The sequence below is a fragment of the Labrus bergylta genome, chromosome 23 (assembly GCF_963930695.1).
Source record: "Labrus bergylta chromosome 23, fLabBer1.1, whole genome shotgun sequence".
NCBI classification, from domain to species: Eukaryota; Metazoa; Chordata; class Actinopteri; order Labriformes; family Labridae; genus Labrus; species Labrus bergylta.
Genome location: NC_089217.1, coordinates 17,503,903 through 17,525,076, shown reverse-complemented (window position 1 = coordinate 17,525,076; position 21,174 = coordinate 17,503,903). Strand labels below are relative to the sequence as shown.

The window sequence follows — 21,174 nt, the reverse complement described above, 5'->3', positions numbered from 1 at the left end:
CATATCAAATCAAATCAAACATATAAAAAATACAAAACAAAATGAAAAGCACAAAAATACAATAAACAAAAAACAATGTTCAAATTATTTCACAAAAAAAGAAAAAGAAAATTACATATATTCAATTGATATGCCTGAAAAGGAGTAGGAAAAAGTATAAAACTTATTTAAATCTACCCCTTATTTATTAAATTAACTTCTTGTGTTCCTTATAATCTCTCTATATATACAATCTATCCATATACAATTTGCTATATTATATTTATGATACTATATTTGATATTTACAATCCAATGATTTTCCATACATATCATATATGTACAACTTGATGTACTATGATTTTTTATAAGTTATGTATTTATACAATCCATATATCTATATCTATATATACATATCTATTTGTACAATTTGATGTACTATATTTACATTTTGTATATTTATACAATCCTTATATCTATACCGTATGTTTACAATTACACATTTGATACAATCTATATCTATATCTATATATATATTTATATACAATTTGATATAGGCTACTATAAGTAAAATTTACATATGTATAATACACATTAACATACACCTGTGTATACAAAACTTGTAAAGCCAATTCTTATTATTGTTATTGGGTTTATTGTACATGTAATGTAGCAATAATATTTTACACGTGATTTGGTTGCAACAGACAGTTAACACATTCATACACTTGTGTTTTATTAGGAGTAGGTCATTTAGTTTAATATTCTGAAAGGAATGACTGAGTTTAACACTTTGTATATGTTTCTCTTGTTTATTTCCATTTTCAGAAACCACACACACTCACAAGCACCCATACACAGATATGAAGAGAGATACATTCACACATTCATGCAAATATGTTTGAACACCTTGTCAAGCAGCAAGTTAAATAAACCGTTATAACTGGAACCTGTGACTCCTGCGTGATTTAACCAGTCACACCAGTGGTGGTTGGATTTTTACAGAACCCAAGTTTTGAGAGAAGCCTCAGTCAGCTGATCTTTCTTTTAATATAACTTTTTGTTTTGGCAAAATCACAATCACGATTTCACCAGAAACGTTTTTCCCTCAATTTGATCAATATTTATGCACAACTCGAAGGTTTTCTGCACCACATTGAAATTATGATGGAATAATGTTTCCTAGTTTTGTGTTCATCAGGAAAGAGCATTGATGCATTCATTTAAAAACATAACAAAAAACACATGAACTTCAAGTTCTTGTGAATCTGTGCTATTTCAGCCCTGCATAATTTCTACAGCTATAGCTTCATATAGGCTAAGCAGACTTTGTTTGTAGACTGTGTTGTTTTGTATGACATTATTGGACTAACTTTAGTTTAGTTTATATTTAATCAAACATAATACAGAATGTGTTCTTTCTGTGACACATGATCAAAGTAAGTTTTACTGAAAGAAGAGTTTAATTCATAGAGGGGGCGAGACATCATTGATTGACAGACAGACAGTCACCATGGTTACTCACTTTCACCTGCCTGCTGCTTTGTAACATTGTTTAGCCTAATCCCTATAAATTTGGTTATCACAACAGGTGACCTTTGGGTGGAGGGGCTTGATAGTAACTTTTAAAAACCGAGAGAGAGCAGTTAACACCGACAGCAATATATTTTACACCGGGGTTATATCTCCCATCACTGACTCTCTTTCCGGCTCGTTAAATGGTTTCTGGTGTCGCTTTCCGAGATGTAAACTTAACTGTGCAAACTATGCAGATAAGTTAACTGTTGCTCACGGTGTGTGTGTTTGGAAAAATATCAGAACAGTTGCATATAACCGGGATGGAGTTGTTTTTACAGACTTAGCCTACTCTTAAGTTTCTTTTTCGCAGAAGCGGAGGGAGAGAAGCGTCTGTGTAAACTGCAGCATGATAGAATAAACACATTAGCCCGGTTCTACGATCTCTCTGCTTTGGCAGATTGTCAGCACGTTAAAATTCTTCACGATCTAAAAATAATGATAATAATAATATATTTTATTTATAAGATACATAGATAGATAGAAGCTTTATTGTCATTGTATAAAAAAACACAACAAAAATTTGTTTGCAGCAATCCTGTACAGCAGCGTTTGCAAAATAGGTTAATAATAATATTTATAGTTATGTACATTTGAGTAAATGATGAGTGAGTAGATAATAAACAGTGTGGTGGCTGAATGAATATCCAAGTATTTATGTGCAGTGCCTGGGTAAGTGGACATATATAGAGAGATATAGGACGAATAAGTTATATTGCAGTTATATTATATATAATAAATATGTATAATTATTATTGTACAGTGAATGAATGAATAAATACAAGAGATATAATAAATAAAACAGATATAGAGCAGTGATTGAATCAATAAATAAACAGTTAAAGTGCAGTGACTGAGTAAATCAATAAACAACAGTTTTAAAGCAGTGTATCAAAAGTTATTGCACAAGAAAGTAGTGGACAGTTAGCAGCAGTAAGGTAATTATTGCACAGTTTATGGGTTAAGGAGTTTGTCCACAGCTCTGGGATAGAAGCTGTTTCTTAGTCTGTTTGTTCGTGTTCGGATGGTTCTGAGTCTGCCTGAGGGAAGGGTGTGTCCATTGCTGGGTTTTCTTTGTTATGTGTGAGGTGTTCAGGATCCAGCTCAGAGTCCTCTGAGAGGTGAACTCCCAGGAACTTGAAGTTGGCGACACGTTCCACCTCTTCCTGGTTTATGTGCAGACTGTTGTGGAGTGTTTTTTGTTTTTTTCTGTAGTCGATAATTATATCCTTGGTTTTCTTTGTGTTGAGTTGCAGGTTGTTGTTTTCACACAACACAGAGAACGTTTGGACCTCCTCTCTGTAGGCCGCCTCGTTGTTTTTGGAGATCAGTCCTACAATGGTGGTGTCGTCTGCAAATTTGAAGAAGGTGTTGGAGGTGGGTGTGCAGTCATGGGTGTACAGGGAGTAGAGGATTGGACTGAGGACGCAGCCCTAGGGTACACCGGTGTTGAAGATGATGGTGGAGGAGATGCTGTCTCCCAGCCTGATGTTGAGGTCTGTTGGTTAGAAAGTAATGGATCCACAGACAGAGGGGAGTTCCTAACTGCAGTATGTGCAGTTTGCTGACCAGTTTGCTGGGCTGGATGGAGTTGAATGCAGAGCTGAAGTCGTAGGTGTTAGGATGTTCCAGGTGGGTGAGGGCAGTGTGCAGTGCGAGTGAGATGGCGTCGTCTGTGGATCTGTTGGCCTTGTAAGTGAACTGGTGTTGATCAAAACCAGAGGGAATTGCAGGATTTGATGTGTGACAGTACCAGTCTCTCCATGCATTTCATGATTACTGGAGTCAGGGCAACTACCGGAAATCATTGAGGCTTGAGATTGCCGATGTTTTGGGCACTGGGACAATTGTTGCTGTTTTCAGGCAGGTGGGGACTGTGGCTTGTTGTAGTGACTTATTGAAGATTGGTGTGAAGACTGCAGCAAACTGGTCTGCACTAGCTTCAGCGCTCGTCCAGGGACTCCGTCTGGCCCTGCTGCTTTGCTGCAGTCTATGCTAAGGAGGGTCCCCTTCGCCTGACGAGTCTGCAGGATGAGTGGCTGGTCGATCTGTGTGTGTGTGTGTGTGTGTGTGTGGGGGGGGTTTCTTTGTTAGTGTTGTCCTCAAAGCGAGCAAAGAATGACTTGAGCTGGTCTGGGGGGGAGGTGTAGATGGGGGTGGGGGTGTTGTGGCTTTGTTTGTAGTCTGTAATGTTCCTGATGCCTTTCCACATTGAGCGGTGGTTGTTGTCATTGAAGTTGTCCTCAATCTGCTGCTTGTATTGTAATTTAGCAGTTTTGATGCCCCTGTTTAAGTCTGCTCTTGCTCTGCTGTATGCTTCCCTGTCCCTTGACCTGAATGCTGCATTCCTGGCTTTGAGCAGCGCTCCCACGCTGTTGTTGAACCAGGGTTTTTGGTTGGGAAATACTTTGACCTGCTTCTTCATGTTCACATTGTCCATGCAGAAGTTAATGTAAGACAGTATTGATGAGGTGTGGAGCTTGATGTCTGGTTCCTCAAAGAGCTCCCACATGGTGTCCTCGAAGCAGACCTGGAGTGCAGAAGAGGCCTCCTCACTCCAGACCTGCACTGTCTTTATTGTGGGTTTTGATCTGCTGATGAGGGGTTTGTAGGCTGGTGTCAGGAACAGGGATAGGTGATCAGATTGTCCAAGATGGGGGGATGAGTGTGCCCTATATGTACCAGGGATGTTTGTAAATACCTGGTCAAGTGTCCTGCTGGTCATTGTTGTAATGTCCACATTTAGTAAAATCTTGGCATTACAGATTTAGGATTGGAGTGATTGAAGTCTCCTGCCACAATAAAGATGCCACCTGGGTGTTTCTTTTGCTCTCTGGTGATGTTGTCATGCAGTATGCTCATGGCTAGTTTGGCGTTAGCCCGGGGGTGAACATATACTGCTGCGATGAACACTGCGGTGAATTCTCTTGGCAGGTGAAAGGGTCTGCATCTGAGCATTAAAAACTCCAGATTGGGCAGCAGAGTCTCTGGGTTACGGTTACAAACAGACACCTCCTTACTCAACACCGGCCTACAGAGAGGAGGTCCAAACGTTCTAGTACATTTCCTATACTCCCTTAAGTCTAAATACAAACAGACACCTCCTTACTCAACATGATGAGAGCATATGGTGAAAGATTGAGAATGACATCTGAACTACAGGAATGTGGTCTCTCAACATGGTTCGTTTGACTGTAGTGAAAGGTGAGACTGTAAGTAATTAAACCTCTTTTTAAAAAGCCTACTCTTGATTCAATAACATTAGCTAACTATAGACTTATATCTAACCTTCCTTTTATCTCAATTAAATGACTTTACATCTACTGGAATATTTCTGATTTTGCGTTTGGATCATCATTTGTTTTTTGGGCCCTTAAGTGTCCCCTGAACTGGAGATCATGAATTGATATATGTGCTGAAAATTTCTGTAAGGAGAGGTTGTTTAATAAAAGATCTTTGAGTCATTCAGTTGTATTTGTTGGCATTTTATTATTCCTTTTGCAAATAGGAAGAGCAAATGTACAGTTTGAAAGATAAGTCTGCAGCAAAGCCCAGAGAAGGGCAGATAAAAAAGAAACACCTGATAAGGACAGTTCTCGGTGCGGATCCAGGGAGGATCTGTAATTATAATCTTTGTGTGCATCACTAACAGTCTAGTACATTTCCAGGAGGCACATACATTTCCTGTTACATTTGTTTTTTAGAATTGCATGTTTAGGCTTTTGTTGTTTTGGAACTTGATGTTTATTTGTTAATTCAGAGCTCACGTCATAATGATGATTGGTTGCAGGCTTGTAGCCACTGATGCTGGGTGCAGCCCAACTCAAATAGTGGGTTTACACTTTTCTCTTTTACCCTTAAATTAACCTCAGATCATTTACTAAACCAAATTAACTTTCAATAATTAAGTGATATTGCACCAGTAACTTAAATATAAAAGAAACGATTAGAAAGAAAACATTTCTCAGAATTAAAACCCCTTCAGTTGGTCTGCCCCAGTGATGTCAGCGATGACCTCATCAATCTGAAATTGTTGACTCCCTGTTGGAAAAAGAGGTCAAAGAAGGATTCATGATCAATCCATTTGACAATCCCCCATTTCCAGTATTCAGAGTCAGTCATAGCCACCAGGAAATACTATGTAAAATAGAGGCCCACAAAGCTCACACATTCCATCAACAGTGTCATTTCTTGTCCTGACTTCTCTATTCAATATGCATCTTTTATCACACCCCCTCAAACACGGAAATCCAGTTGGAAAGTCAATATGAAATGTTCAGTCTACATGGTACTATGCAACCCTGCTGGATTTCCACCTACCTGGGCTTCTCCACCGAACCCTGCGGGGGGCCTTTTCCCGTCCCACTAAGCACCGTTCAAAGCCAAACTACACTCTGGCTTTGCGGTGATCTGCAGCAAATCATCCTCCCTCACCTGCTTCCTTGCAGTGAGCGGATCCTGCATCGCTAGCGATGGAGCCGAACACCTTGGTTATTGGTGATTCCATAGTGGGGCATGTCAGGAGAAGATCAGCGGTGACATACTGTTTTCAAGGCGCAATGGTCTTGGACATACTGGATAGGATCCCCAGTCTCTCATCATCTTACATATCGGCTGCAATGATGTTTCAAAGCGATCTTCAGAAATATTAGAATATGACTTTAACAGACTCCTTCGCTCGTTGGATTCATGTGGCAGGCAGTTGGGTGTACATACTTTGACACACATGATTTTTACAGTCTCAACCCCATCCTGAAAAATGCTCACCACCTCCCTCATGGCGTTATCTGTCAACTACCAGCTGTTAACCCTATACTCCCTTAAGTCTAAATACAATGACATTTGATACACAGCCTATTGTTGTAATCAACAATAGGCCTTAAAAAATAACATCAATATGCCTACAGCCCCTAGGATCTGTACCTAAAGCCCAATTCACACATACTCCGTGCGCGCTGTGGTCCATCAGCGCAGCGCACTACGTTGTACTTAGCTTCCACTCTAGTCAATCATTGTGTTCACACAGTGCGCGCTGCGGTCCGTCTCCGGAGCGTGCCACCGACGGCACTGCGCTCTGCTCCGTTTCAAATACACAGCGAGTCTATTTTCACCGGAGCGCGCTGCAAGTTCGCGTCAAGCTGGACAGAATATGACAGCCCGGACAGGAAGTCAGACAAGGAAACGCACAGAGCATCCGGTCAATTTCAAAATAAAACACAATATACGGACTCGTGATCGTATTTTTCATCACTTTATCAACATGACGTCAAAACAGGAACTGAATGAACAACAATGCATCTTCAGAAAGACAAAGCAACATGTTGTTTGCATGTTTTTCTCTTTATTCCCGCGGGATCTTCTAGTTCTCCTGTGATGTGTCATGGGTGCGCTACGCTGCACTCTGCTGCGCTGACGTCCCAGAAATGGATCCAGTGTGAATGGGCGCGAGCCGTCCGACGGAGCAAAACCGTGGCGCTGACGGACCTGCAGGTTAGTCCCTATAGAGACCACCCCCTCTAGCCACCAAAGTATCCCTGTGAAATTGACTCTCTCGTACGTAAGGTCTCTCTCCAAAAAAGGATTCATTCTGAACGATCTTATTTCCTCCAAGAATCTAGACGTTTTATTTTTAACTGAGACCTGGCTGTTACCTGGCGACCACAGCCAGATACTTGAGCTATGTCCTACTAATTACAACTACTTCAGCTCACCCAGAGCAAGTGGTCGAGGTGGTGGTCTAGCTGTTGTCTTTTAAAATTGTTTTAATTGTTGCCCTATTTCAACAGATACATTCTCTAGCTTTGAAGCCTCAATATTTAAAATCTGCTGCACTTCACCCGTCCTCTGTTTAATGATCTACCGCTTGTCTGGACACACTGGTAGTTTTTTTTTTTTTTTTTTTTTTTTTAACATGAGCTTTATTTCAAAGTTGCTTTGTTCATTTCAATCATATCAAAATACATAGATGTAAAAAAACAAACAAAATATGGGTCAGCAGGTGGAAAAGCAAAACATAAGACACTGATAATCTTTTATCTGGTCAGTCTATAAATGTCCCACATGCACAGGTATCTCTCAAAACTTCAATTCAGCCAATACTTAATACCCCAAATGTTTAAGCACATATTTCCTCATATTCTTTACCTCCCTGAAACCATCTGTAGAGATGGGAAATCAGATTCTTTTTCAACACTCCTTCCATAGTCAACATAAAGTTTCTTTCTAAACTCGATGGTAACTGGAGAAATCTTCCATCCATCCCTAATAAACCAAATTCTCTGTGGAGGTGTTCGTAAGATTTCAATACTTCCCCTTGAAAGAGCTGATTAACGGTAGTTAATCCATGCTATTAAGGTCCTCAGTTGTGCCACCCAGTGGTAGTATTTGAGGTTAGGTAAATTAAGCCCACCCTTTTGCTTTGGTAGTAATATATATATATATATATATATATATATATATACACATAAACTTGGTTATCAGTTTGTCGAGGACGTTGAATATTGCCATAGGGACTCCAGGTCCAATGGTAGTTTTTTAAATGAATTTGCTGGCTTTGACAAACGTATTATTGCTGGTGACTTTAATATCCATATTGATGATCCCTCTAATGGTCTTTCAACTGAGTTTTTAAAAATCACTGAGTCTTTTAACCTAGTACAGCATGTCTCTGGGCCAACTCACAACAGGGGCTACACATTAGATTTTACTCTAGGTTTGGCCTTGGAAAACGTTTTTATCTCAGATCATTTGTGTGTCTACTTCAGCACTGTGTTTGATACTGCCCCAAAATACCCCAGCAGTACTATTTGTTCACATATCTTTAATCTTTTTCCCTTGGCCAACTAAAACAAACTCCATCTTTACTATCTCAACCCAGTGACTTAGTTGACTTAGTTAATAGCTTTAGAAGTAGCGGCCGAAGCAACAGAGTCCGCTACACGATGCTATAATGAGAATATTTGACTTTAAATCAATGCTATGTGTAGTCCAATGGAATGACAACATCCACAAAAGAGCGGAGAACAATATACTGATGAACAGAAAACTTGAAATGCAACCTTTTAATTACGTGCACTGAGATCGTAGTGGTCACGTGCAGACACTTTATGCACTGTGTGGCAGTCACTGTATATAAACGTCATTCTCTTCTCATTGGCTTGAGGTGAATTCCCCGGAGAATTTGCTGCAGCGTTCTCACATCAGCTCACTCGGACTTTCTGCGGAAAAAATACTAGGGGTCTGGCCGGAGAAACTCTGGGTAAAGTCAGCACGAAAAATTTGTCTGTGTGTGTTCACATATAGCCTAAAGCCCCTCCGGGGAGCCTAATCTCCGGATTTTTTCAGGAGATTTCCGAATGTGTGAAAAGGGTTTCATTAACCCTGCCCCCCAGCTCTGTCAGCTTCCTCAAATGCTGACTGTGAAAAGTTCTTATCTTTTTTCCTAAAAAAAAATCATGAATATTAGGTCTAATATTGTACCAACGACAACTGCACATATTTATGATTATCCTGTCTGTTCTGAACTGCTCAGCCATTTTCAATTAATTTCTCTTACTGAGCTTATCGATACTGTGTCTCACATGCGTACCACCTCAAGCCCTATTGATATCTTACCCACCTCATTCCTGAAAGAGGTTATTGGTACAATTGGCCCCAGCTTACTTTACATCATTAACTGTTCCCAATCATTTTAAACAAGCAAGCATCCAGCCCTTACTCAAAAAGCCTAACCTTGATCTATCACTTCCAGAGAATTATAGACCCATTTCCAAACTCCTGTTCATATCTAAGGTTCTTGAAAAGGTTGAAAAGGTGTTTTTTAGCCAGCTGACATCTGTTTTAAACAATAATGACATCTGTGACAAGTTTCAATCAGGGTTCTTCCAACGACACAGTACCGAAACTGCTCTTATCAGGGCTACAAACGATTTGCTGATGAGTGCTGATAATGGGGAATGTTTGGTTATATTGCTGTTGGACCTAAGCGCAGCATTTGATACTATTGATCATAAAATTCTAGCCAATAGACTTAATCAGTGTAAAGGCATCACCAGAACCGCACTCAGATGGTTTGGGTCATACCTGTCAAATAGAGGATTTTCTGTCTCAATTGGTAATTTTGTTTCTTCCTCGGCCCCCATGACGTACGGTCTGCCACAGGACTCAATTATTGGTTCAGTCTTGTTTTCCCTTCATATGCTTCCACTAGGAAATATTATGAATCACTTTGAGGGGGTCTCCTATCACTGTTATGCTGATAATGTGAAAATATACCTGTCGTTCAAGTCAGACAATATCAGCCGCTTAAACAATTTAGTGGAGTGCATGGCCCCCATTGAGAAATGGATGAACTGTCGTTGTCTGCAGTTTAATACAGGGAAGACAGAGGTCATTTTCTTTGGCCCCGATCATACAGCAAGCAAATTCAAGCCGCTCTTTGGTCCGGTCTAACACCCAATATAAAATCTACAGGTGGAAATGTAGGTGTTACATTTGATTCACAGCTTAACTTCATTCCGCACATCAATAATCTCATTAAATCCTGCTACTACCAGCTAAGAAACATTAGTAAATTAAATCAACTCTGTCTTTCCCTGATCTAGAGAATCTTATTTATGCCTTTGTCTTTTCACGTTTGGGCGACTGCAACTCACTTTTCACTTGCCTGAGTCAGTCCTCAATGGCCAGACTCCAACAAGTGCAGAATGCTGCTGCTCGGATTTTAACAAATGCAAACTGCAGGTCCAACATTACCCCAATCCTTTCCTCCCTCCATTTGCTGCCCGTTACTTACAGGGTTGATTTAAAAAAATTATTTAAATCCCCCCCCTTACATTAAAGAACTTTTAACCCCTTATGCTCCGAGCCGAATCTTAGATCATCAAGAGCACCTTTATTAGTAGGCTGGCAAACTGTTCCTATTTTGAAATCCTTGCTCCAAACACATTTTTATAAGTAGACCTTTTTAACGATTGATTAATAATTAATGTCCTGCTTTAATTAATTTAATACATTTTTATAACTCACCAATGTTTTATCCTGATTCTTTTGTGAAGCACTTTTCATGTATTTTTTATTTTGTTTGATTGAATACATTCTGTAAAGCACTTTGTAACCTTGTTTAGATACGTGCTATATAAATAAAGTTATTATTATTATTATTAAATGCACTATTGGGGGCACATGTGGGACAATATAATGTTAACCATATTCTTAATGATGGGAGGAGGTGGGTGAACGTAGTGAGGCAGGTGGTGGGCCAGAACCATCTCCCAGGCATCCAGCAGCTGAACATTAAGTCCTTTGAACACAGCTCTGACCACCTTGTCCTGTTGAATAGCATACCAGTCATTAAAGGTAAATATATAGGGGTTTGTACCTCTGAGGTTTGGAGTCCTGATGACCACCAGCGTGTCTGGAGCCCTGTTTAACAGACGAATCACCGCCCTGCGGATGCCGTAAAGCCTTCTGATGTAGAATTGCATTGGGAAAGGAGTGAGGTGGGCCCAGATGCCAAAAATGACAACTGTGTTGGTGCCACCAACTACATCATCTATTTCATTGGCAATGTAACGCAGCTCACTGGTTGGGATAAGGACGGAAATACTCAGAGGAGGACCGTGGAAGCGGAACTTCACCAAGATGTTTTTTGCATTGTCCCATATCATGAAGGGTCCTAATCTCTTCGGATTATTCCGGTTTATCTCTTTAGCATCTGAAAGTATGAAAAAAGGAGCAGATTAAGCTGTGAAATAAATACAATTAAACTGTTGCCTAAAATCACTGTGAATCAACTACCTGGAAGTGAAGCATCAAGGTACTCAAACCACTGCCTGATGGTGGAGTCTCCATACATGTGGACCACCTTTCCTTTCAGACACTGACTGATGGCAGAGGAGTTGTTGAATTGGTGGACTTTGGTGCCACCTAGTGATCGCCACACACCCTGGTAGTAATACCCAGAGAGTCCAGACTTCCCACTGCCCAGACTATCCATGGGTTGCTCTGAGAATTGTTGATCAAAATTTGGTTATTAAACTCATTGTTGTATCATTTGTCAACAGATCCCCTAAAAAGGCCAAAACAAGGTCTCTGCTTTACCTTACTCATTTTACTTTACACTAATGAGGACATTATACATATGTCACAAAAGCATTTGTAGTGGCAATTTTCATAAACATAGTAGGAGCCAATCTGTTTCTTAATTCTGAAATATTTAATGTAAATTATATTCTTATTTCTTATGAATGTTGTGTTTTACTAGCATGAACTGAAATCAAAATTCTTAAATTAAATGGACCATGATTAAAATGGCTTCTACAGAGTTCTTTGATGTTTTTCAAAAGATTAAGTTTATGCTTTACTACAATATAGTGAGTGTATGTCTCGAATGCACATGTTTATTGTGGTTAAGGAAAATGTTACCAAATGCCTTTTATTTGACAATGTTAATTATTTAAAGTAAATTATTTACAGATGTTAAGCGGTTTGAGTTTTTTATTAGTACACTGGTACTGAGTTAATGAGATAAGCACTTGCAGCTCTTCCTCAGTTTTGTAGATAGAAGCTGGTTTGTTTTTTATATATTTTTGCCTTATATGTATATCTGCTTGAATACAGAGAGTTAGGTTGTATGCATTTTTACCAAACCATTTTTATTTTCAAGGTCGCATGGAGATTTTTTTGTTGAAAGTTGAAAGTAGAAAAGTTGTGCTTTACCTTTCCTTGGAGGCAGCACAGTAATATTGGCCGGTCCTGAAGCCTGAATGAAGACTTGCATGTTGACATTGCTGGGGGGGAAGCTCCCATGATTAAGACTCTCTTAAACACACTTCATTATGTAAATGTCAAATGTGATTTAGTTACCATAAATCAATTTGCTTCCATATTTGGACTCCAAAGATACACTTTATAGTTTTGTTGATGAGAGAGACTTCAAGTGTTCAAACCAAGTGTTTTGATAGGTATCATCTTACACTATAAACATCTTAAGATTTCATCTTTGCCTCCTGTAGTTACAAACATGACATTTCCCCCCAGGAGATACATACTTTACACTTTGTTTATAGTCATTACATGTAAAACTAGATACATCATTTCTATTGCTGTGCTCCCTCACCTTTTGAAAAGGTTCGCCTCATTAGCCTTGAGTTTTATACGCATTCCTCCGTTGATGTGGTTCATCCTGGTATCACAGCTCAGTTCCTTTGGCTTGTAGCAGAACCACGGGTCACCAGTACGGAGGTCAGTGTAGTTGCACTGTGGCTGGTTGGTTTTACGTAGACAAATATTACAGATGGTAGTTTCAGAGATTGAACCTGAGCGGAAGAGGCTCTTTAAGATAGTCCTATCAGGATGTTCTCTGTTTAGCCTACGGAGGACTGTGATAGCCTCGCTTGAGTGGACAAGCGTCACCTGATAAAACAAAGAACAAGAGTTTAAAGTTCTAGCATACAAGTCATGCCTACTAATTATTAATTGAATAATTAGAAAACAAAGTTGTATTTTTGGTGTCAGCTGACTGAAGTTAAATTCAGAGCTTAAGAGACATTGATGCAAATGGTCAACTCCCCACTAGCTGGCCAGTAGAACTTGTTTTCTTCAACATGTATATTTTTGGACCTGTCTCGTCTTAATTGGATAGGACAGCTGACAACCACAGGAAATGTTGGGAGAAGAGAGTTGGGGATGGCATTAAGCAAAGGGCAAAGGTCAGATATGAACCCCATGCCGCAGCAAAGGGGACTTTACCCAATGTAAATTGGGTGCACATCATACCCAACAGGCTACTGGAACCCCCAGTTTTTAAAACTTCCACAATGTCTTTTCTTTTTTCTTACTTTTTATGTTGTTGTTTGTTTGCAAAAGTAAGTCAAGGGGGAATGGTTTATATTTCATGAATTAAATGACCTACAGGACATTGCATTAGGTAATTATTTAGTCATCACTTATTGTACATTAACATTTAAGGATATAGCCTTGAACTTTACCTCAACCTGTGCACTTCCTTCCCAGAGTAAAGGGAATACAGCAGAGTAGGAGCCATTAAGGTGATCCACCACTCGTCCAGCCACACCTGCTTCAAGTGCCCTGTTGTGCAATCGGGTAACAATTGCATCTCCTCCAGACTTCTTGGGGTTACCTTGGAAGTCGTACATTTTTATCATAACTTCCAGCTGGTCTCCTACATGCCGCTCGTCTCCAACCCCCCCTGGGAGAATGGTGAAGGTGCTGTGGGCGGCGTTACTTGTCTGATTCAATGAAAAAGGAGCTGGCAGAGGAGGAGTTTCAGGCCAAGCAATGGAGTCCAATATGAGACGTTCCTCCTCAGCTTCTGCAGAAGACAGTGGCTTGAAGGTGCAGAAGTTGTCAGGCACTGGAGAAGCAGTGGGAGGAGCAGTGTGGGGAGCAGTGGGAGGAGCAGTGTGGGGAGCAGTGGGAGGAGCAGTGTGGGGAGCAGTGGGAGGTGCAGTGGGAGGAGCAGTGGGCTGAGTAGAAGTCACTTTCTTGTTGATGATGGCAGAGTTTTCTTTATAATTTAGCTGGCAAGGAGTTGAAAAAGAAGCATGGTGACAAAGATGCATTGAACAAATTTACTAAAATAAAATAAACAAAAAAAAGATGGAATATTTGTCCAAATATATTTGTATTATTAATTACTGTTTATTTTTAAACTGCCAGAAGTCACTTTGGGATTATTCTTAACTTGACCTAAGGACAATAGTCGTTTACATTTCTTGATCTTACAGCATGCTCTCCCCTTATAAACATTTAATTTACAAATGTTCTCTTATTTACTCTTTTTAATGATCAAAGTTGTGTTTTAATTTTTACGATTATATATTGTCTACTTTTCCCTCTCAAAGTTAGGTGTTTCTGTATCTGGCGCATTATTAATTTAATGGCGGATTATAGACATTTTATAAGACCAGGCCGATACACTGAGGGCCACTCTATAAAATATGAATGAAGTAATATCCACTGCAATGATCTCAACATGGGAAAAAAAGTGTTTCGGGACAGAATTGCTCGGGATCTAATATGATGATGTCAGGGGACAAGAAAACAAAGGATCCTTTCTTCTGCCCCTTCATCAACTCCATTTTCCATTGTATGAGCAATTGCACTGCTTCGTAACTGTCAGTCTAAGTGAGACAACAACTAGCAAGATGTGTGAGTCAAGATGTCATGCTGTTAATTATGTGATTCTGCACATCTTTCTATCAAACCAGGAGTGTACAGGAAAGGCACAATATGTCACATTTTATTACGCTCTTTACACTAAAATATCTAAATTAATGTAAAAATGACTAAGCTTGTGTTGTAATAACTTTATTTCTATAGTTATGGACTAAGCCTATATGTTATATATTTGTCACATCTAACAACAATCTAACAATCTACAATATAACAACACCCACTGCCCCCCCATGTAGCCTATTAACCTGCACGAAAATATAAAAGAAACCCCTACAGAAATATAAAATGACCGTAGCCGTAGGCCTACCATAAAATGTAAATTGACCAATACAGGAATAAGATTAAAAAATGATGTACAATTTATATCAGATTTAAATGAACTCTGTTATACAGCTGCACAGCATAATTTATATGGCAAGGTACAGCAGCTGTCTGAATGGAGCAAGTGCAAATTTATGAAGAGTCTGTGCATACTTTGAAGGCTGAATATGCGACATTTTACACATAAATCCAGCAGAAATCAAGTATATCCTCTGAAAATAACTCTGAGTCATGTCTGTCTACAAGGAGTGTGACACCCAAGTCCCTCTGTCTGTGATGTTTTCAGAGCTGTATCTACAGCGTGTTTACATGGACGGGACGGCCGGCCAGCTGCTCCCCTCACTCAGTATTAATCTATTGCATATAGCTCTGTTTACATTTGTCAATAATTCAGTTTACTTAGTCCGATCACTGTCCACTTATATCTATATTCTACTGCATCTATTTTGTATTTTAACTTTAGTATTTAATTTGGTATTTTATATTTTTAGTTCTATTTTTTTTAGCCTTCTTTGCACTGTCGTTATGCTCCTGCTCTGGGTGCCTTTGAATTGCCCCCAGGGGAAAAATAAAGTTTCTTGAAATTAATAGAATTGAATTTATCCTGCTTCATGGAATACCCCTCTGGTCCTCACAGTTATGACATTATTGCCCTCCTGATGTCACTTGTTGATGAATAGCCAGCCTGTCTCCTCAATACAAACTCTTTCAATCGGGACTTTAGCATTCATAGCGTAGAGCAGGGGTTCCCAAACATTTCAGCCTGGGACCCTCAAAATAACTGTGCTGGAGACTGGGGCGCCCCACTGTCCATATTTTAGTAATTCATTGTAAGAAAGGCTAGAAGCAGAACCCAAGTAATCTCCATGTATAAACTTAAGGACTTGAGTGGACATACGAAATGTAATAATGAAGTAGACAGCTGATATCTGTGTGTTTTTATTTGTAGGGAGTAGATGAACACCTTCATTGTTGCACTTCTGAACAAACTTACATTTAATGGATTTTTTTACATATCACTTTCATTTCATCATAAATCTTACTTAACAACTATGGTTGTATTTTAAATTCAACTACTTTTTGTATGTATTTTCACAATAATGGGTGAAATATGCATTTTGCAAATCATAAAACTTTTATTTGTTTATGGAAAGCATCTCACAACGCCCCTTTCAGTGTCTCAGGAGCCCCCAGGGGGGCTCATTCCCCACTTTAGTACATTGAAAGACACTCAATGACCACCTTTAAAGTGTTACCAATAATCCCAGTTCTCACCTGCAGCAGGTTCATGTTTCTTAGTGTAAAGAACAACACAGTCAGAAGAAGAAGGATGACACAGGTCTTCAGAAGTTTCATGTTGACATGGTTACTTATAAAACCTTTTAGCCACATGGTGAGTCCTCTGGTACTGGATTAAAACAACCAAAAGGGGAAACAGACTGTGTTAAGTTTATCATATGAATTCTTCTGGAAGTCACTTAACTCAGTCATAAAAACCTCTGAATATTTATAGTGTCATCATGTCTCACTACCAACATCAAACTAATGTAGTCAATCGAAAATGTGATAATAGGATAGTACTTTATTGATCCCCAGAGGGGAAATTTGGGCGTTGCAGCAGCACAGACAAGTAAGGTCATGAAATAAGGTAATTATATGTTACCAAACAGGGAGTTTACAACAAAACAACTTTTTGGTGCCAGAGGTTTGACAGGAACATAATTACAACGTTCATACTGATGATCAAATTCTCACAATCAGGTGTGCCAAGGTTACATGGTCTTATGAAATGTACTGACGCCACTTGAGGACAAAAGGTTGACTTAAGGTAGGATTAGTTTACCTGCAGGCACGCAGTAATGGAGGCACGAAGGAAACATGTACATTTAGTCTAATCAATCAATTTTTATTTGTATAACCTCAACTCATAACAAGTGTTATCTCAACACACTTTACAAAAAGCAGGTAAAAGACCTTAATACCTAACTAAAGATTGTTTTTAAGTAGACATTTTAACTGGTACTATTTTGTTACTTTATACTTTAACACATTTACATTTCAGATTCTAATTCTATTCCATTTATTCCTCAATGTTTTTTCTTCAGTTTCACTTGTTTCTTTGTAGATTAAAAAATCATGATGTATAATTTTAGAAAACATTAAATTAAGCTGTTCATTAATGAAACTGTTCAAATAGCTCATGCTTACCGAATGACAACACTTATTTTTGGGCATTTAAATATATTTTGATGGCACTGTACTACCTCTAAATGGAGGACTATTTTAAACTAGATTTATCAAACTGAACATGTGCTTTTTAACTGATGGGATCATAGATTGATAAAGTATGATATATGACATGGGGTTTTATATCAGAGCTTGAACTCAAACAGTGAAGAGTATTTCCTATCCCTAAAGTATCCAGTAACAAAACAAGTAAATGTGATACAGGGGTTCAAGTAAAAACAAAAATCAGAAGCAAGAAGCTTAAAGCATGCAGCATAAAACGTTAAAAAAGTACCTTTAAAGTAGACACTAATGGAAACATGTTGTTTTCTCAGCGTCTATAAGATTAAACAAAAGTTTCACCCAAACAAAATAAAGAATATTACAGCTTACCTCAGAAGAGATTAATTTGGAGTGAACACAGTGGTGAACTCTCTGTGATGTGACGGAAATCCAAATTTAAAAAAAGTAAACCTTTTACTCAGAAAACAAGACAACCTGTCATAACAAGAAGCGTCAAAAAAGTGATAAAGAAGCTTCATAAAGTCATCAAGGTTAGAAGTTCTATTATCAAGACGAATGATGCCCTTCATAAGAATGTTGCCTCCCTCCATTTAACAGTGGGTTACGTATCCAGTCATTATTAAAACGGCAGCTGAACAACAACTGAACAGATGAAAACCAGTTTGACAGTAACTGAAGTATGGGCCTGAAGCATAAACTCTGCAAAAACAATGCATCTCCATTGAGTGCTGAAATATGTCAAGGTGGCGGAGACACCCATATGGAAAAGAAATAAAAATGTTTTACTAAATGTTTATATCTTTTATCTGAAACTTAATACTCTTCTCAGGCAACTTAATCAATTACCTGCCTGCCTACTGAACCAGCTAACTCCATAAGTCTCCTCCATGCCGTCACTACCAGCCAGCCAGTCAGCCATCCACTTATACCAAGCCCTGCAATAAAACCTCAAACCCTTCAATTTTGCTGCCGTGTCTGCTTTGTCTAAATACAAACCGTAACAGATGGGCAATATTTCTGGTTTTCATGATTTCATGGCAGATTTTGCCATGTTTTCTTCATGTTTCCAATTAATTGATATGTAAAAATTGACCTGAGGGTTGATGGGGGCCACCAATTGCCCACCCCTGCGCATGACAGTCACGCTACTCAAAAAGAGACTTAGGGTGCGTTCAAATTGTCCCTCCTATCTCCTTTCACTATCCACTTTACCTTAAACCCGCGAAAACGTCATGAGGTCAAGGAAAGATGTTAGCAGAATTCATAAAGGACTTAGGGAAAGGCGATCTCGTTGCTCTGACAATCCGACCGCATTTTCCACTAGGCGACGTCGTTAAATGCAACGGGCCGGTGGAGGTTAATGACGTGGGTCTGCCATGTTGAAACTACAATGTTCCGAAAATGGACTACAAAAAACGCACCTAAAAAACTTTCCTCTGTGCCTTCTTAGCGGTGAAATAATCCTAATCACCACAAGGTTGGGATTGAAATAAAAGCAATATAGACCACCAGGCTACAAGTAACAAAAGTGAAACCATCACATTCCTGTCCACTCAGAAATCAACATCAAAATAAATATGAAATTAATTGTTACATTTCTGCAAGATATAACCTACACATAATGTTTTAAGCATACAAATGTACAACTGCACAGCATTCTTAAGTGAATTAAATATGTTGAATAAAACATGATCTGTGTCACTTTACGATCATCGTTCACGTTGAACGGTTGGATGCACGATTCACTTTAAATGTTGCGGCCGCAAGGAATTGTGGGGCGGCATATCTCATCTCCTTTCGTAAAGGATGGTCCAGTGCTATCCTATGCTAAAGGAGGTTATAAAGGAAGCATTGACCCACCTTTCCTTAACTTTTAGAGAATTCGAACGGCTTTTATCATGGCCGCCACTTAAATGCTTCCATGGTTAAGGTGAAGTGGATAGTGAAAGGAGATAGGAGGGACAATTCGAACGCACCCTATATCTGTGTATAAGAAATACTCACTTCTCTCCAAAGCGCTCCATCAGGTGGGACACAAGTGTCATGGATCTTCTTTTAGTTGTAGAAATGAGATGGCTTTTCTCCAGACTGCGAACAAAACGGTTCCCATCAGGGTAGTACCTCACGGATATTCTATAAAATATGAGGTATGGTTAAAGGAAAAAAATGTACCTTAAAATGTAGCAAAAGTTACATTTTAAAAAGACAAACACTCTTGAGTTCTAAACTAATACTTCCTTTAAAGGGATACTTCACCCATTTGCATTAAGCTTTGTATCATTAGAAACCTGGTAGTATTTTTGAATGGTCGTGCATCCCGCCCTCATTTTCCCCTGAGATGGGAAATCTTTGTATTTCTAAGTCTGAAAAGGAGCTTCCTATGACGCAAAAATCATAATTTTGCGTCATCGGAAGCTGTTGTGGTTAGCAGGGTGAAACTACAACGCTAGTTCCTCATATTTTCGACCACTGAAGCTACAGACCAATCACAGATCAGTGGGTGGGACCTCACGCCCAGAATCGAAACTTAACGTCCACCATATTGTTTGGAAGCTATGCTAACAGGCTCTATGGAGAAATCAAAAGTAGTTGATAAGTCAGCAGCTTCTCCAACAGACTACAACAGCTCACCTCTTGCGAGCAGAGAACTGTCATCATCATGATAATATCTGTCTCTCCATACTGTAATCTGTTCTGCTCATGCTACTTGTAAAATTGACACACTATCCTTACATTTAAGTTAACGACATTGTCTGACTGGTCATCATTATAGTGAATAGTTTCAACTGATAACGTATCTACACTCCTGCACTTTAACATATACATCTTTGATTGTACAGTCACAAATTTGCACAGCTCTGGAGAACCCCCTATATGGTTATTACATATGTACCACTGTCATCACTGTTTTTGAAAACTTAAACCTCTTACCTCCAGCAAGTATTTTTACATTCAGTTGACAAGCCTGAATAAATGCTGTATTTAATTTTCATTTTTTTAACCAGTAAGAATGTTAAGTTAAATCCTTAATGTATAAATCTCTTCTTATTCTTATTTTTTTTAAATATTTTAAATATACACTCTGGTCCAGAGTGTTCATCATGGGGACAGAGGTAGGGTTTGTTCTGCTGGAGTTTGGCCTCCAGCTTCCTCCTGTATGCGTCTTTGCATTCTCTCAGCTTCTCCCTCAGATCGTGTTGTATCCTCCTCAGCTCCTCCTTGTTTCCAGACTTGAAGGCTTTTTTCTTTGTTCTTTTTGTTGAGAAGGGCTTTCAGGTCACTGGTGATCCAGGGTTTGTTACTTGGAAAACAGCGTACAGTGCGGGCCGGTAGAGCAGTGTTTTCACAGAATTTAATGTATTCTGTGATGCAGCCAGTCATGCTGTTAATATCCTCTCCATGTGGCTCACAGAGTATATCCCAGTCTGTGGACCCAAAGCAGTCCTGAAGTGCCTCGTTGCCCTCCTTAGTCCATCTCCTAACAGTCCTTGTGGTCACAGACTGCCTTTGGACCAGGGGGATATACCCTGGTGTCAGTAGGACCAGGTTGTGGTCTGATCTGCCCAGGGGGGAAGGGCAGTGGTACTGTATGCTTCCTTAACATTATCATACAGACGGTCCAGTGTTTTATTTTCTCTAGTTGGACAGTTAACATATTGATGAAAAGTGGGTAGTGTTTTGTCCATTTTCACATGATTAAAGTCCCCGGTAATGGCTACAAAAGCATTTGGATGCTTAGTTTGAAGCTGTGGAAACAGTAAAGTGAACGGCATCACTCGCAGACTCGGTATCAGCTGACGGTGGGATGTAAACAGCTATAACAATGGCGCACGTGAATTCCCTGGTCAAG

The 21,174-nt window shown here is 39.3% G+C and overlaps 1 protein-coding gene across 1 annotated transcript; it reads right to left on the bottom strand.

The window, feature by feature from the left end:
• Positions 1-6,791: 6,791 nt before the first annotated feature.
• On the bottom strand, positions 6,792-18,059 carry LOC109996439 (NXPE family member 3-like). Its single transcript, XM_065951387.1, has 7 exons — positions 17,694-18,059; positions 16,350-16,482; positions 13,544-14,095; positions 12,673-12,968; positions 12,273-12,343; positions 11,352-11,558; positions 6,792-11,268 (listed from the first exon to the last, which is right to left on the bottom strand). The coding sequence occupies exons 2-7, from the start codon at positions 16,464-16,466 to the stop codon at positions 10,724-10,726; spliced, it is 1,788 nt and encodes a 595-aa protein (XP_065807459.1). The 5' UTR covers positions 16,467-16,482; positions 17,694-18,059; the 3' UTR covers positions 6,792-10,723.
• Between the last annotated feature and the right edge of the window lie 3,115 nt (positions 18,060-21,174).

What these genes read in the sequence shown, in the direction of transcription:
- LOC109996439 (XM_065951387.1), bottom strand. Translation starts at nt 16,466, where the DNA reads ATGTGGCTAAAAGGTTTTATAAGTAACCATGTCAACATGAAACTTCTG. An exon ending in GAAACATGAACCTGCTGCAG is followed by an intron (nt 14,096 to 16,349) that starts GTGAGAACTGGG and finishes ACTCCTTGCCAG; the next exon opens with CTAAATTATAAAGAAAACTC. An exon ending in AAGGAAGTGCACAGGTTGAG is followed by an intron (nt 12,969 to 13,543) that starts GTAAAGTTCAAG and finishes TTGTTTTATCAG; the next exon opens with GTGACGCTTGTCCACTCAAG.